Source organism: Camarhynchus parvulus, chromosome 14, assembly GCF_901933205.1.
Source record: "Camarhynchus parvulus chromosome 14, STF_HiC, whole genome shotgun sequence".
Taxonomy (NCBI): Eukaryota; Metazoa; Chordata; class Aves; order Passeriformes; family Thraupidae; genus Camarhynchus; species Camarhynchus parvulus.
In genome coordinates, this window is record NC_044584.1 from 7,786,097 (window position 1) to 7,803,921 (window position 17,825).

General features: G+C 51.0%; 1 protein-coding gene across 1 annotated transcript; it reads right to left on the reverse strand.

The window, feature by feature from the left end:
- Positions 1 to 1,780: 1,780 nt before the first annotated feature.
- On the reverse strand, positions 1,781 to 17,517 carry AMZ1 (archaelysin family metallopeptidase 1). Its single transcript, XM_030958246.1, has 7 exons — positions 17,426 to 17,517; positions 9,781 to 10,110; positions 9,004 to 9,171; positions 8,010 to 8,138; positions 7,515 to 7,678; positions 5,937 to 6,113; positions 1,781 to 2,468 (listed from the first exon to the last, which is right to left on the reverse strand). Exons 2-7 carry the CDS (start codon positions 10,082 to 10,084, stop codon positions 1,899 to 1,901), a joined length of 1,512 nt encoding a protein of 503 aa, XP_030814106.1. The 5' UTR covers positions 10,085 to 10,110; positions 17,426 to 17,517; the 3' UTR covers positions 1,781 to 1,898.
- Positions 17,518 to 17,825: the final 308 nt, after the last annotated feature.

Below are 17,825 nucleotides of genomic sequence, written 5' to 3' on the forward strand. Positions count from 1 at the left end.
CAAAAATACCCATTTGCAGTCACAAGAGCTCTCAGCAGAAATTCCTGCTCTCACAGCAGCACTCACGTGTGCCAGGTGTCACAAGGAGTCTCCATCTGTGACTTCTGCCAGCCCTTCTGTGCCACCCCACTCCTCTGCTGTCTCTGGAATTTTATGATGGGAAGCTGCCTCTGTTCCCTTGGGCAGGATTGTCATCCTGAGCCTCTTTCTGGGAAGTTTCTAAAGTTCAGCCTAATAATTCAGTACAGAATCAAGGAGGAGCAAACAAGGCTGAACAGAGAGTAATCTCTTGCTTAAAATAGCAAATGTGTTCAGGCAACAAATGAGCGAGTTCGGGGGCAGAACTGGGATTTGTAATTCAAGCAGGGTTTGTTTGGAAGGTTTCTGCTGCTGGGAAGAATGTCTTGGATGAAAAGCCTTGGATGAGGAGCCGTCACCTTTGTGGCTGCCAGGAGAGGGCGGCAGCCGCGGCTCTGCTGCTCCAGGCGCGCAGCCTGGAAAATGTTTCCAGGAATTGCCGTCATCGGCCCCGAAGCCAAACTCCCTTTCTCTCCCGGTATGAATCATGCGGATGTGAAACGCTTGTGTTTCCGGAATCCAGCTGAATTTACTGCAAGACCATCTTTGCTACTCACCTGCGTGTGTAAATCTCCGGCGTTTTTCCAGTGTCTTCCAGCTGTCCTCTTATTTCCTGCTGCAGAACCTCACTGATGGGGTGGGGGCCTCAAAGTGCACAGGGCAAGTGCTCCGGGAAGCCAAAGCTGCTGCTGCCTCCTCGGAGGGAAACATCTCCCCTTTCTCCCAGATACACCGAATCGGATCCTACCTGCTGGTATTTTTAGCCAGCAGAAATTTGGGGCTCAGGCACGTTGCCATGGGGTGTGGGAGCGTTATCAGTGCTCAGAGCAGAGGGAGCAGGGATGGAGAGGGGTCAGCCTTCCCCTGGCAGGAGCACAGAGCCATCAGCCTCTAGAGCTCTGGCTATAAATAGCCAGGAGGAGCAGCGTGCCCTGGCCATGGGAAAGGAGGCTCTGCTCTCTGGGTGCCAGCACAGCACCAGCACCCAGTCCTGCTCAGTGGGAAGAGGGAAGGGCCAGGGTGGTCACTTCCCAAGGCAGAAAGAGGAACACACTTGTGGTTCCCCCTTTTACATTAATAATCAATGAGTCTGTGAATGTTTCCAAAGGTTTCCTCTCCTGTGCCAATCTACAGAGGATGTGGGTGGTTCCACCTCATGCTCCAAGCCTGGCTTTGTTTGAACTGAGGCACCTCAGGAGATCTTTTGAGGGTCTGCCAAGGGACAATCATCAGGCTAACGCTGCTCTTTGGGGCAGAGCTGCCAGGGATCTTTCTGCTTTACTTTGTGCCCATCTCCTCCATCTCCCCCAGCTCATAATGAGAGTCCACCAGCCTGGATTGTGCTCCTGTGCTCAGCACAACCTCCAGCTGGTGGGGCAGCAAGCAGAGCACTCTGTTTGAGGGAGAAACCTCATCTGTGCCTGGGACTGACGTGCTAAGCAGAGAAGAGCTCTCTGTGTGGGGGAGCTGCCCTGGTTTAATTTGCATCTGTTTGTTCAGATGGCCCAAGCTCCTGTGTGAGCATGTTCAGTCTTTAGTGGGGACCTGGCTGAACTCTTCCTGGCCAACTTCAGACCAAGAAAACAAAAGCACCTACATGGGACTTGAGGTGGGTGTGGACTGTGGTGGTGTCATTTAGACCAACACAGGAAAAACCTTTGGAGAAGAACTAATCACATCAAAACTGTGTTAGCAATCTCAGAAAACAAAACACCTTTTATTCCTGGGGGGAGTTGCTGCTTCTCTGAGACAGCAACAGCTTGGGGTGAGGAAGGCTGGAAGCAGTGAGGTGAGCAAAGCTGGCTCAAGGCAGCCGCGGCCTAGTTGTCCTCCCAGCGCCAGCGATGAGGGGACGATTCCCCTTTGGAAAGTTTTCTGGAACTCAGCTTCCTCCGCAAGGAGGAAAATTTGTCTCCAAGAACTTTGCGTAGCCCAGTGCTGTCCCTAGCAAAGGGCAGGTCCTTCCTCATAGCAGGCAGCTGGCCTGTAAACATTTCCCACTTAGCCAGGGTGTCCACGCTCCTGTCCACTTGAGCCAGTTCCTCCTCAGAGACGTTCCTCTCCAGGGCAGCGATGCACATCTCCAGCCACAGCTCGTAATCCTTGATGGTGTCCGTGGCCTTGGTGTGCCCAGGGGGCTGGGGCTGGCCCTGCCCCTCCTGCAGGGAGCTGGGCTGCTCGTCCTGCTCCAGCTCTGGCCCCAGGGACAGGCCCTGGCTGCAGGTGTCGGGGGTCAGCGGCTCGGACAGGGAGGTCACGGCCTCGGAGTCGTTCTCGCAGCACATCCCGGAGTCGGAGCTGAACGGGAGGATGTCCTCGGAGGCTGACAGCTCTGCTGGCTCCTGCCTTGGCCACGTGGACAGCACGGTCTGTGTCCAAGCATACAGCTTCTGTGGTGAGAGGAGAAAGGTTTCATTGTGGAGGATAAGAGATGCTATTACACCTTCCCTGTGTTTGCCAGGTAAACCTGTTTATCTTGGGTGGCTCAGCTGCTGCTGCCACAGTCCTCTCTGCCAGACAATGGGGTCAGACAACTCCTGGTGATCCTACAAAGCAGGAGCTTTCTCTTGTCCCATTTTCTTGGACTGTGGCAGAGCTGCCTCCAGTCAGATGTGGACTTTATCTGCCCTGTTATTGGAGGTGGTAGGAGAAAACTGTACCAGATCACTCCCTGCTGTGTGAATGCGGTCTCTAGGAAAGGCAAACCAATGCCTCTCCAGAGGAAACTGTGTCATTATAGAAACTCCTCAGATAGTGGTGAAGAATTGTGTTTCATCCTGTTGTTAATGCCTGAGGTAACGTGAGTTTTTTCCCAAGAATAGCTCTTCCCTCCTGAGCTGAAATGAACAAGTGGGAAGGCTGATTCTAAGAAACAATTAATGAAAGCAAAATGTCTGAGACAATTTCCTTTTTAAATATTAAATGCCACAATGAGGCATATAACAGGTTGCTCCTGGCACATTTGTTCCTTATGCTGTAGGGAATGAACCACAGTACTCCAGTCATCCCTGGGTAAAAGGTGATCTTGTCTGCCTTGCTGCCAGTGTTGAGGTTTTTTTGTGTGTGTTTTTCAGTTTTTCACACTCCTGTGGCCTATTTCTTCTCCTTTACTTTCTGTAGCTCCCAGTGATCCATCTGCAAAGCCCCCAGTTGCTCAGCAGTGACAGGATTAGCCTGGGCTGTCCCCACGGTGTGCCAGGCACGGAGCTGGATCTGTCCCTGCTCAGCTCAGGGGGAGCTGCAGGCAGGAGATTCCCAGCCCTGTGGAGCTCCCTCCTCTCACAGCCCCCCACTGCTCCCTCCTCCTTTCCTCCTCTATTGCTGTCTCTTCAGGCAAGTGACAGAAAGGATAAAGAGCTCAAATTGAGTGGGTGGGAGAAATCAGCCCTGCTTCTCATTTCAGTCTGAGCATGGAGCCTCGGGGAAGAATTCTGTACAGGAATAAAATGGACTCTTTCAGCTTAGCTAATCCACCCTGCCCCCTCCCTCTGGGGCAAGAAAAGTTGTAAAGGGACAACTTTTCTCCTGCCTGGTCCCACCTCCAGTGGGCCTTCCCTCCCTCTGGGTTTATCCAACAAAGGCAGTGCCAGAAGCTGCAGAGGGAGCTGGGCTCGTGAAGGGGACAGCAAAGCTACTGGAAAGCTGCAAGCAGCCCATGATTTTGTAATGGCTCTAAATTCCCAAGAATAGTGAATCTGGGAAGGAATCCCTATTGCTACTTAGCCCAGTTCCCAGGAATAAAAAAAGCTGTGGAGATGTGGATTTCCCAGCAGTACATTTGGGTTGTTCAAAGCAAAAAAGGGGGATAATCTACTCAGGATCACTGCCTGAATTCCCAGAATCTCTTCAATCTCTCTCATCCTTTGGGTGGCTTTTTCATTTGAACTTTGGGTGGGTTTGAAGGGCTGCAGCCTCTTATGTTCTCCTGTTTAACCAGGAAGGGATGAGCTCTGTGTGGGTTTTGTTTACCTGCAGGCAAGAGCAGCTGAAGAGGATGTCCACCCCGAGGATGTCACTAGGACCTGCTGTCTGTGTGTGTGTGGCCACTGCAAACTCATCCAGCCACAATGTGAGGACATCCCATGAGGGATGCTGCACAAGCAGCAGGTGGAAATGTGGAAATGTTGATTGTGGTGGGGAAACACCAGGATAATTAACTGGCTTTCAGTTTTCAAGATGACTCATGCTGGAATAAGCAGCTGGGATAAAAAATGGAGTGTGGTTCTGAGTACAACTCAGATAAATCAGTTGAGGAGCTCTTTCTGCTGCATAAGGACTGGTTTCCTGCCCCAAACTGTGTCTCAGTTGCAGATCTGAGCAGTGTTACCTGCTGCTGCTGAAGCACAGCTTGGTTGTGGCATTTCCTGGGGTTCTTAGGAGTGTCTGAAGCTGTTTTGTGGCAAGTGGGGATCTGTGATTGTTTCCAAAAGGAAATGTGACTTCAGACTTACACTTAACGTGCTTGGCAAGTTAACTTTGCTCTCTGTTATTGTGTCCAAAGCTTTCTGCCCTCTTCTGTCCTGTTCCTTAACTATTTATTTCATCTCTGGCATTCATGTCTTCTCTCAACTCTATGGCAAAGCCTCTTACAGGATTATCACAGCGTCTTACACCAGCTTATACTGTATCTAGTTGAGCTTTGCCTTCTCAAGGAAGCAGATGTGACATTTGGCAAGTGCATCATTCCTTAAGGTTTGTGTTCCCTGTCACCAGAGGATGCTGAGCCAATTACAGTATTTGCTGCAGGTGTAAGGGCAAAAAATATTTCTAGGAAAGATTAATGCAGGTGGTCATTCTCTTCTAGAAAGCACTGGCTGGATGCCGACAGGCTGGGTGTTTAAATAAAGCAGGATTTATTTGCTTTATTTAAGCAGACTCTTCTGGTGGTCTGGGCAATTTAGACACTTCTCAGACAGAAGTAGGGACCAAACAGGCACAGAGTCAGAGAAGGGTCTGGCAGCAGCACAGGTAAGTAGGAAAACCAGAAAAAAGTGTGTGTTTCCCCACAGTCTTTGCCATGCTTCTGTGCATCTGATTCCATGCTGAATGAAACCAGAGGCATCTCCTTTCTCATTCTGCTCGTATCTTGTTACAAATACAACCCACAGACTTTAAAATAGGCAGCGAGGAAAATCCTGCCTCTGAACATGATGTGTGTCAGACAGGAATCACAGCCAGGGAGAAGATGGGTGCTGAGTGAGAATGGGGACATTATTTCTATTCCACCAACCATTTGGCTACTGAATCCTGCTTTTTAGACAGCAGAGGTAGAAAACCCTTTCAAGAGCTAAGGGTGTGTTAATACTGTTCGTGATCCGTCTAAATGTGGTGTTAGCAGTGATATGGGTGAGAGAGAAGAGACAAAAGATGAGTCTGGGACCCTCCACATGCTGGGGGTAATAATTTGGGATCCTTTCTCGTAAATTTAAACTGGAATTGCAGCAAAGTACACACATGATGTTTCCTCCCTGTTCCCAGCAGCCCCAGAGAGGCAAAAATCCAGGATGGCACAGGAAAGGGCGTAGCTGTGGGAATCCCTGCGCTCACTGCTGCTCCTGCTTGCAATCTGCCTGCCCTTCCCACCTCGTTTTCGGGAGTAGGAAAGTGTGGTTGGACTGTGGCAGTGTCCCTTGGGAAGAGCCAAAAGCCCTGGAACTGTGCAGAGTGCTTTGTTGGTCAGAGCCTGTGTAGAACACCCTGATGTTCAGGTGTGAGGTGCCTCAGCACCACGTACTGAGATCTCCTGAGACCTCCTGCCTTCACCAGGCTGCTGCAGCTCCTTCAGAGCTGGGGTTTGGGCTGAGCCAGCCTGGCCCTGCCCTGTCCCTGCTCCACGAGGCTCTGGGGTTGGGGCTCACCCTGTAGCGCTCGATGAGTTTGAAGCCCACGACGTGCTGCAGCTTGCGCAGGCAGATGGGGCAGGGCTCCAGGGGCCGCAGCAGCGCCTCCTCCAGGCTCAGGGCTCCCTGCATGATGCACTGCAGCCAGCGGCACGTCCCCAGCCCCATCAGGTGGCAGATCTCGTGGCAGGTCACCTGTGGGGCAAGCAAAGATCACAGCAGTGCATGGTCATTCCTGTTTTCTGCTGCCCCCTCCTCTTCCTCCTCTGCTGTTCCACTTTCCCTGCTCCCCTGCGGTCTGACCAAGCTCCTGCTCAGCAATGGCATTCCCCCAGCCCAGGCTTGTCCAAGGTGACAGGAGAACCTGGCTGCCTCTTCCCAGCTCCATGTTTGTGTTGTGGAGAAGGAGGGGTGGGTGTGGGTGAGGCAGATGTAGGCAGAGTGTTTGGTGGTGCTGCTGCTGCTCTTCCCCAAGGACAATGTGGTGGTTTTTGTTGTTTTAGGGGTTTTTTAAAGAGGAAAACCAGTCCCACTGGGGCCTGAAAAGAGCAGCACAGCCTGTGTGAGAAATGTGCAAGAAGCTGTTGGCAATAACAGATCTGAGTCCTTCCAGAACAGACTCCATTAACATTTGTGCCAAAGCAGAAAACTGAGCTGGAGTCAGCTGGCCAAGCATGACTGCCTTGGGAATTGGCAACTGTGGAAAGGCTGAGGATGGAGGACTCCTCTCCTCCTCCCATTGCCACTTAATGTCATTTGAAATTATTGCAGGAAGAGGTCTCAAACTAGAAAATCCTGAGCAAATACCAGGGGAGCAAAGGGAAGTGGCTTTGAAGGTGCTGCTGTGACTGCTCTGTGTGGGCCGGCTTTGGGAGAAACACTGGAAGCAGAGCTGGAATATGGCAGATGTTGGGGTGAGGGAGGACAGCACTCATGGAGAGGATGTGTTGGAGATGAGGAGGGTTTAAGGGTTCTGCATTTAAATAGATGACGTGGCTGAGGTGTTCTCCTCCTCCATCCATGTAACAGGGATGGCACAGGGACCCCTCCCCTCACAGATGTCACTGTCTGAGGAGGACAGAGTCACCCTTTGCAGCCATCCATTAGTTACACACAATCAGATATTCTGATTATTCTCCAAATACTGTATCAGCCTTGCTGTGCCTGACAAGAAAAATACTCAGGATTACCCAAGCATGAACCTGGGAGCTGGGCAGGGCTGTTTCAGTCCTGCTCCATGACACAGCCTTGTTTAGTGCATGGTGTCCCTGTCTGTGGTAGCGGTTTGGGACAAGATAGTCTTTAAGGTCCCTTCCAACGCAAACCATTCTGTGATTTTGAGACAAGTCCTGTAGCCTGCCCATAACTGATGTTGTCACTTGCTCCAGTGGTGAGGGGAGTAGGAGCTGTTCATGCAGTGCACTAAAATGGAAGCTCTTTATGTCTGAATTCAGTGTGGGCTTAGCTGTGGCTGCCTGTGCTTCTGGGAGCAGCCTCATGGCTGCTTCACTGGGCTGAGGTCTGTTTTATACCCTGGCCTGCAATATTTAACCCTACCCAGGAAGAAACAGGGGTGTAGGAGGTTGCTGGTCCTACCTTACAACACTGGACCATCTCCTGGGCACTGAACTGCAGGGTCTTCTCTCTTCCCTCCTTGCTGACTTCACACAGCTCTTCCTTCTGTGTGGGTGGGTTCAGGCTGCTACAACCAGCCTGGGGGAAATCCCCAGAAAACCTGGCAAAGCTGCAGACTCCCACTTCTGTGAAGAGAGGGGAGTAATGTCAGTCATCTGCTCTTTTACAGCTGTCTGTCACCTTAGGCAGCATGAAAATACAGCTGTGGGAACACAGTCCAGCTGGGCACACAGGGTGTGATGAGACCAACTCCACAAAAGGTTTGTATCACCTCAGTTACCTATGCCTGGATCAGGAGCCCTGATCCCCCTAATTCCACACTGGGAAAGCCTAGTTCCTCTTACCAGGGAGCAGCATGTTAAGATTTGGCTATTCCAGTCTCACAGGGAAGGGCTTTTTGGTACAGTGCTGCCTTATTCTCACACTGTGCTGGATCACCATGGGACACCAGCCCACCTTGTCCTGGCAGGAATTTGCTGAATGTGAAGCTCCAGGTCTCGCATGGGTAAAGGTCCAGCAGGGTAAGTCCAAGGACACACAGGGCATCCATGGGTTTGTTGTTCTTCAGGAAATTCAGGATCCCATCTGGACAAATACAAAAGAGATGTTAATTTAAATGAAGAATCCCTGGAAGGCACAGAGCCAGAATTTCTGCTGCTGATGGGGGGAGGAGGATGTAATCCAAGCCCACAGGCAGGCAGAGCTGCTGGATTCATCATCTCAGGTGGAGAACCATGGCTGTGTAGCCCATCTCTCAAATCAGAGAAGACTTAACTTTGGAAGTGGCGCTGGGCACAGAGTCAAAACAAAGCAGAGATGCTGATGAATTCAGTACTAACCCATGGAATGAGCACCTGGGAGTAGAATTTCCCTCCAGGCAGTTCAGAACTAAGCTGGAACAGCCCCAGGGCTGCAGTGCTGGGTCTGTGCTGAGCATGTGCTGCCCATGGTACCTGCAAACATCTCATTCCAGGTGGATGTTTGTGCAGTGCAAGTTTGGCAACTGGCAAACCCAGTCCCCTGGGGAACTGTGTGACACTTGAACCCAAATTTCCTATCATGAAAGGCCTGTGAGTTCTCCCCTGCACCACCCAGGCCAATAATTTACTTTGGCTCTGGACACGGGATGGGAGAACTCAGACTGCCCCAAATCAACAGAGCCTTCCCGCAGAGCTGATCCGATCCAGAGCTGGACCTAAACATAACAGCACTGAAAAATACAAACAGCAGAGGAAAATATGATGAAAGTCACTTTGTTTTTCATTCCTGTTTCCAGCCTCAAAGCTCTGGGCTTTCCATGGGAACAGGATTTCTGCCTTTTCACTCCCTTCCTCATCCCCTCCCAGCCCAGGCAATGAAGGGCTGTGTCAGGCATTTCCTAAGGCAGAGCTCGTGCCCGTGTGCCAGGCTGGTGTCTCAGTGGGCTCCCTGCTGCCTGATCCTTGCTCACCTGCGTGGAGCTGCACCCTGTCCGAGTCCCGGCTGTGGCGGAAGCAGCAGTGGATGGAAGAGACTGGGATGGAGGGAAGGCACTTCACACGCAGGCCCAGGAAGAAGGACTCCACACAGCTCTGCAGGGAATCCAGCAGCGAGAGCCCAGCGGGGCCTTCGATTAAATCTGAGGAGAGAAGCTCTCTGTCAGTGCCTTACAGCCAGGGTGAGCATTAGGCTCCAATGGGGTTTTGTGGCACTGGCCACAGCAACTGGGCAGGCTGGTTCATTCTAGAGCTCATTGCTTACTCTGGGATGTGGTGAACACTTCTGGGTGGTTATGGATATAGAGGAGAAGAGGGAGCTCTTTCTGAGAGGTTGCTCAAGGCATTGGTATGCTCTCATTAGCAGAGCAGATGTGCTGGAAGGTTGTCTCCTGTTTAACTTGTGCAGAATGATTAATGTGGGAACGGGTGGCTGTGTTTAATGAACCATCAGAGACAGACCTCCAGAAATGCTGGTTTTTCCAGCATTGTTTCATACTTTGATATACACATATGCATAAATTCATTGTGAGCCTCACCCAGGGGCACACATACCATTTATATGGCAGGTCTGCCACCACGGCTTGTGACTCTGGACTGGGGGCATGTCAGAGCCTTGCCTGTTACACTTGTCTTTGCTCTGGCCATTGCATTTGCAGGTGAGTCCTTAGAGGAGGCCGTTAGCAGCACTCAACACCACCCACCGCCCTCCTGTGTCTCTCCAGGCAGCACAGTGAAGATCCCCCCATTACCTATAGGCTGCAGGTAAATGTGCTTTCGACAGAAGTTCTGCTTCCTCCTCAGCACGGCGTGGTAGAAGGTCTCAAAGTCCTCTGGGGCATCGGGGTGGCTGAGCAGCCAGTCGAAGGCCGTGCGGATGAGCAGCGTGCAGAACAGCGTGCGCTGGGGGTTGTAGGCCTCGGACAGGAACAGCTTCTCCGCCCTGGAGAAGGCCTTGGCGTAGAGCTCCTGCAGCGCGGGGTCCGTGGAGATGAGCGCGTCCTTCAGAGCGCGGGGCCCGAAGCTGAACTCCTGCGCGTGCTTGCACTGCAGCATCGCGGGGCGCGGCGGCGGCGGCACGCCTGAGGGAGGGAACATGGCCGTCAGCATCGGGCCTCGCCAGGGACAGGAAAACTCCTCGTGTGTGGGGAACACGGCCATCAGCACCCAGCCTCACCACAGATGGGACACGGCCATCAGCACCCGGCCTCAGCACCGCCTCAGATGGGACACAGCCGTCAGCACCCGGCCTCACCACGGATGGGACACAGCCATCAGCACCCGGCCTTGCCAGGGAAAGGAAAGCTCCTCACACTTGGCCCTCACAGTGACATGCCAATATCCCGGCTGTAGGGTGTGGTGGGATTCTGTAAACACTGCACACTGTGCTCCAGGCCTTACACTTCATATGGGAGAGGCTGTTATGGGTTCTCCACATCCACGTGGGTGTCACTGGCTCAGGGACCCTGTTCCAGGACATGGTGCTCAAAAATGCACAGCCCAAAATGGTGCTGGATGTCTGGAGATGGCTTCACTGGTTTGGGGTTTTTTTGGTGCTCTATCCTGAAGCCCCAAAAGATGGGAAATACCTCTGAGTGTTGTGCAACTGGTTGCACTGGACCTTGTAGGCTGTGGTGCTCCTATTTGCTTGGGATAAACCACAGTCCTTGGAACAGGTCCATGTCAGGAACAAAGAGGTTGATATTGGTTTTTATCTGTTGATCAGAAGCCTAAACTCCTGCCTTATCTGACACCAGTGAAAGCAGCTGTTCTCCGGTGACAATTTCCTCTAGCACCTTTTAATCCTAGCTATTATCCCAGGGTTCCCAGTGCTGTTGTCAGGCTGCAGGATTTGGGTACATTTGCCCAGCCAAGGTGGGACTTGCTATGCAAGGCTGGTGGTGCCTCTCTAGCAGGACACGCTCGGGCCCATTGCCATCGTGTCCCTTCATGAACAGCTTCATGTCACACTGTGTTAGCATCAGCAATGCTGGGGATGATGTCAAGTGGTAAATAAAGAGCAAATGAAAGCCTGCAGCACAAAGAAACTAATTTGGAGCATCCTGGAAATATCTTCTCCAGGATCCAGTCTAAGGCCAGCATTCCCTAAAGCTGCAGAATTCCTATCCCTACTTCTAGTCCTAATTCCTATTCCTAGCACCTATTTCCCACTGCAGTTTATGCACTTGGGGAGATGCCAGTGAACACCTTGGGAAGAGGGAAGAAAAAGAGGAAACAAAGCACAACCCCCATGATTAATCCATGCCTGGATTTTTCCTTTTTGTAAGGAGACCATGCCGAGCAGAGCTGGAGCATTTTGGAGCAGTGCTTTGGGCTTTTTGCCTACCACAGGTAAGTGCTCCACCTGTTCACAGCACAATGAGAAATTTAGGGGATATATGCACAAAAGCTCAGGGTTTCTAGGAATAAGCATTACCTTCTTCTAGGCAAGTTCATAGTAACTCAAAAGGAGCCAGAAAAGCTTTCTGGGTGGACATCAGCTGCTGACCATTACTGCTGTAGCAGCAGCATTCAATCACAGGAGAAAAAAAAAAAAAGAGATTAAATATTTTAAGGAGGAACTGGTTACGTCTATAATTTAAGTAGGTCTTTAGCCTAGTTCTGCTAGATAAGTGGCATTCAGTGGCCCCTGAGGACAGCAATACGATTAAGAAAATTCAATATTTAAAAAAAGTAGTACCAACATGAGCCAAAGCCTCTCCTCAGTTATGCAGAGGTGGTTTGCACTGTAAGAGGAAAGTGGCAGCCCATTAAAATTAACAGTGCATCCTTGTCATCTAGCCCTTGGGAAAAGCTGTGTATGTATTGGTAGTCCTTAAAAGGGCTCATTTAGTGTGATCTTTTCTGTCTCGAAGGGTGTGTAGCTTGGAGAGGGAGTGGATAAGCAGTTTTCTTTCATTTTTGCAAGCTTTGTATTTCACTCGCATTAAAGGCTGACAGCAGGTGGCATGGGGGGACCTGAAGTGGTACAAGGTTCCTAATCCAGTGAAAGTTTAGGAAAAAAATTTGTGATACTTTCTGAGCTCTTCTTACTGCCCAAAATTGTCCTAATTGTTCCAACTGGTTTTTACGGGGAGCAGCAAGAGTTTGTGTGAGGTTTCCCTGCACTTGGTGACCCAAATCCCTACACTTCTGACTTCCTTCCAGATTTGGGAGCACAAAGTGAGAGTCTGACCCCAGCAGGACATCAGGAGTTTTGCCTTGGAGTAGGGTGAAGACTGGCATTTTCCTAATGGACAAGATTTCACTTGTTCTGCACAACCTTTAAATACAAGCATCCTTTTCCTGGTGATTGCAGAATGTCCCCTGGGGAACTCTTTGCAATATTCAGCTCCCTGAGGAGGTGATGCTGCTGCCTGCCCAGTGCAAGTCAAGAAAGAGACTTTGCACTTGGTCCAGGTTGAGACTGATCATGTTAAAGGATTTAAATTTCAAAGTTTCTGGAAGCATGAGCTGCTTTCGTTAACGTTTTGGGCAATAACTGGAGTGTTGGTCTGGGGAGGGGGAGCTGGTTAGAAAATGAATGGATTTTTCTCAGCTAAATGGGAAGCAGCAAAGAGTGGATGTATGTGACAGCAAATACAATGAGTGCACAGTCTTGTAGTAAGTGTTCCCCTCAGGGTCCCTCGTGGAGTATAGTGTGAGCCCAAAGCTATGGGATATACATTGTTTCCCTAGACTTCCTAAAAGGGGACATTCACCCAGCTCCAGACATTCCCAGCTGTGACCATGGGTGTTTTGTGATGTTCCTCATGCCCAAGGGTGCCCATGACGACGCTTCAGTGGTTCAAAAGCTCGGGCACAGGGAGGCATTTGCAGGAATTCAGTCTGGAATGACATGTGCCTCCTTCTCCTGGAGAGTCTGGCTTTGCTTCCAACAGAGCAGCAGCAACCCATTAGACTCTCCAAATCCAAGACAATTACTTCTCTTTAGTAAGCTTTTCTAAAATACTTAATTGGAGAAAATTAATGCTTCAGAAAAATTTTACAGACCAATTTTAGTGGTCGAAAAAAGAAGCTCTTTTACCACATTAGCCATAGCAGATTTGTCTTGGTCTAATATCTGGATATGGTGTTTCATTAACTGGAGCAGAGCAACAAGTCTTTATAATTCTAGTTCTTGTGCTGAGGGTGCCTGGTGTAACTCCCTGAGGGAGCCCCTCAGGAGGGAATGGCACTTTGGCTTGGATAGTTTCTTTCCCAACTCAGTTTTTAAGATGACAAGGTGGGGATGAAGAAGTGGAAGCACCAATGCATCCTTCTGCCCTTCAGGTATTTCAGAAGATGTTCTGCCTTTAAAGAAACTGTTTTGGCCCCTTGTTAAATGACAAGCTGTGGGACCTGACCAGCAAGTCCTGGGGAGGAGAAAGGAACTCCTTTTGTTTAAAAGGCCAGTAATTTGTAGTTGCACTTAAGAAAATGCTTTAAGCAAAATAATAATCTAGAGATCTGCTGCAAGTGGAGACACTCCCCACATCCACTCCTGTGACATTTTTTACTTTACCATTAGGAAAACATCCTGTTCCCAACACACATTTTGTTGCTCCATCTCACAGCCATTTGCTAACATTGTAATTTTTCCTAAACCAGGAGCAACTGTGTTGGACCACATGAGATCCATGAAGGTTGGACCTGATGATCTTGGAGGTCTCTCCAACCTCAGTGATTCTGTGATATGAAGGAGCAACCAATGTCCCTGTGTGCAGGATGGAACATGTGCAGGATCCAGGGGCAGGGAAGGAGCCTGTGCTGGGAATCTCATCCAGACCCTGGAGATCTTCCTCTTTTTCTCTGTTATTTGCATATTTCATATCATCCATCATCACCTCCACATAGGGCAGAGGAGACACAGAGAACCCAAAGGTTTTGGCACTTGGCTCTTGTCTTTTCCTGGCAGCAGCCTTTCCCAAGGATTATGTTGTAGGACCCCAGCTGTGGCCATTCTGCTCGTGGTGCTCCACAAGGCAGGAGCTCCAACACATTCCCTGAGGCTTTCAGCACCACTCCGAGGTTTCAGACCAGATTGGGCAAAATATACAAATCTGTTTACTATGGAATCTGACAGATTTTATTTTCATGGTGAGTGTTTTCACAAGAAACACCCCAAAATCCAGGCTCAGCACGTGACACCTGAGCAGTCTGTACACTCCCTTTCCCACAGTAACCTGTTAATGTGCTTCATGTGCAATTCAGGTTACTCATAAATAATTCTCTTTGCAAATCAGACACATATAAATTATTCTCTGTAATTGAAAATTACCTATGAATTATTCTGTTTGTAATTCATAGATATGTCATTTATTCTCTAATATATTGACATTGCTTTCTTGGATAGATATGCCTGGGGCTGACAGTAACAGGGTGATTCTCAAAGGCCAGGGCAATATCATACAGCGTGAGTTCATTTGGGATATTCTGACAAAAAGGGATGGTCTTGTGTGAAGAAATTCCATGTACAGGTCCAGAAAGGGCACTCAGTGCATTATGAAGTTATTTGGTATTGTATAGAATTTGACCCTAACATTGCAAAGATTGTATAATTTTTAAGGTCTTTCTAAAGTTATTTATTTTATAAGCTAACTTGTAAGTAATTTCTGGTTCTGACTCTCCCGTAGGCACTGCAGATGCACAGAAGGAGATTCCCTCTGTTTCCTGTCCCTCTCAGCTCTTGTGAAGTATTTGGAGGCAAACTGACTTTACCTGGCTCTTTCTATGTCGGAGGGACATTAGCAGGGTCTCTTAACACTGATTAATTACCTTTGGTAGGTGCTGTACTGTAAACAAGCAGTGACAGTGCAGAAAATTCATCGCCAGTCAATAGAAATGAAAAGCCCAGAGCAAACATAACGAGCGATAACTAATTATCAACACATGCTCCAGTTACTTAATAGCTCTTTTCCTGAGATTTGCACTTGGTGTGTGCTGCTGCTGCTCCAGGATCAGCCTCTCCTTTTCAGTGCTTCCCAGTATTGCACCCATGACAGCCTGAAAGCAATTCTCTCAATTTATTTGTTTACATGTATAGAAAGAGATTTTTCTTGACTGAGAAGCTCTGTTCTAAATAAAGTTCTCACTGGTCCAGCTCCTTCCTCAAGGAGCTCAGACAGCCCCAGGCTTTGCCTGCTGAGTAGGCTCAGCTCCTGGGGTCACACCAAATCTCTTTGGCCAGGCTCAGACCTGGTTTTGAGATACTCAGCAGTTTTCAGAATCAATCCCCTCTGCTCACACAGAAAATCCACTCTGGACCTGCTCAGCCCTTTGCTTGCACCCCCATGGAGCTCTGGCGTGCTCTGTCCAGTCGGCATTAAGTGGCCACAGAGCACTGAGTCAGATCTGTGTGTGTTCCAGCCCAGAAACTCAGATAAAGCCTTCTGGCCTCACGTAGTGCCAGATCCCAATAATATTTGTGTGTAATGTCTCTAGAATATGTCTGTGGCTCAGAAACAGATGGTCTTGGGGAGAGTCATTCTTGGTGCTGTGGAAACCTTCATGGATTCACACGTGCATTTACAAGGAGGAGAAGCTGCCTGTCCTATTGGAGCTGTGATTGATGTGTTACTGCTGCAAGACTCAGCCCTGGAAGTTTGTCCTCCCAGGAATCTGCCTCATTAATTAACTTGGACTGCTGGACAAGTTAGATGGACAACTCAACAATATGCAAAAAAGGTTTGCAAGGTGAAAGACAAGACTTGTAAAGGTCATTAAATACCTAAGGTGGAGGCAGATGCTTCCTTTTGTTCTTATTTAAATAGTCTTATTTAAGTGTTCTTAAGTATTTAAGAACATATACACGTCCACTTTGCCTTTGATTTTGTTTTATTTTAAAGCCTGCTCTCTCAATGCGCTGTGCTTCATTTTAATATGTCCTGAGGACATACATTATCCCTCATTTCAGCCTTCTCTTCTCCAGGTTTTATTTATTCTATGCTCGTACAAAAGCACTACCCTATTTTTCAGTGCCTGCCATTTGAGGCTTTCTAAGTGTCACACAAACATTCATGAACTTCTCTGTGCTAGCCTCCAGAAAGTAAGCTGGCAAGTATGTGCCTTTCCCCCTCCTCCCCCTCATCACCCATTTATTCACCATTTTCAGAGATTTCTCTGTTCATTTTAGTCTGGTTCAAGTGCCTGTGCTGCTTCTCCCATGCACACATGTGATGAAGGGCTGGCTGTGTTCTCCTTCCCTGCCTCTGACATGAAATAATCCTCCACAATCCATGTCTGCGTGCTGTGCACTTGCTAACCAGAGATCCGAAAGCACGGAGCAGCATCTATCAGAGCTGTACAACAAACGTAGCACTGCAGAGATAGCCGAGCTCTAATCACTCAGCTCCAGGCACTTTGCTCTTCATCATACTTGTCTAGACAGACTAAATGGTCTCTGCGAGACAGCCCCGGTGTTAGCCAGGAAAGCGGCTGCGTTTTCCATACGGATGAACTCCCAAACAGGTATGGCTAAGGGTGGGTATTCCCTGGAGCACGGGCGGTGTGAAAGCGCCTCATCCCGCGGTGAAAAGGTAAAAAGGCACGGGGATGCGGTGCCTCCTCCTCCTCCCAGCACATCCAGCGCTTTTTAAGCGGTGCCGCCAGGTCGGGGATGTTTGTGGGCATTTCACAGCCCAGGGGAAGGAAGGGGCTCCGTGGTGTTACTACAGCCAGCGTGGCTGGGGGGGACAACGACAGAGCCCAAAGCCACGGTAGGGGCCGGCTGTAGCGCTGATCAGGGTTGCTGCGTGCGAGGCATGTTCTGGAAGGGCTGCAGAAGCAGGTGCTGCTCCTGGGACACCTGAACACCCCCGGCCCCGCTGATGTGGAAAAGGGGCTGTGGATGCTGGTCCCCGGTGCGGGAATCACACGGGTGGGTGTGCAGGGAGGGAACAAGTCCCCCAGCACTCTGGGACGATGCACCAAGCACGAACACCGAGCTCACCCCCGGCACCGCAAACCTCCGGAGGGTGCACCGAGAGTGCCCGGGCAGGACCCCTGGAGCCCGTGGGGATGATGCCCGGAGCGCAGTCCCTAATCCCCGGCGGGAGATGCCCCGAGCGCGGTCACCAGCCCTCGGAGGGGGATGCCCTAAAGCGTGACCCGCCGCCGCCGGGGAAGGATGCCCCGAGCACGGCCACCACCGCCCGCGGAGCGATGCCGTCGCCGGGAAGCGCTGCCCGTTCCCCCGGGAGATGCCCCGCGCGTGGCCACCCTCGCCCGCGGAGCGGTGCCCGTCACCCCGGGGGCTATGCCCATCACCCACCTGGGGGTCCCGCCGCACTCCGGGGCTGCCCGGACCCCCCTTCCCGCCTGACCGTGCCCTCCCCCGATGAGGCGACCCCGAGACCCCCCCGATGTGCCCGCGGGGACAGGACAGGACGGACTCACCGCCCGCCGGGCCGGGACTGCGGAGGCCGGGAGGAGCGGCAGGGCCGGGGCACCCGGCTCGGGGCTGGCGAGGCGGAGCGGAGCCCGGCAGCGGCGGCGGCGGCAGGAGGAGCACCAGCAGGAGGAGGAGGAGGAAGAAGAAGAAAAGGGGGAGCAAAGGGGGGCTCGGCCCCGCCGCCGGGAGCCCGCGGGATTCGCCGAGCGGCCGCGCAGAGCCGCCTCCTGCCGCGCCAGGGGCAACCGCCGGGGGGCGCCCGCGGGGAGAGACCGGGCCAGGGGACCCCGCGACAGGGGCACGGGGACAGAGACAGGACACGGGGACAGGGACAGAACACGGAGTGCGGGGACAGAACAGGGGGACAGGGGGAGAACACGGGATGCGAGAGGGATACGGGGATAG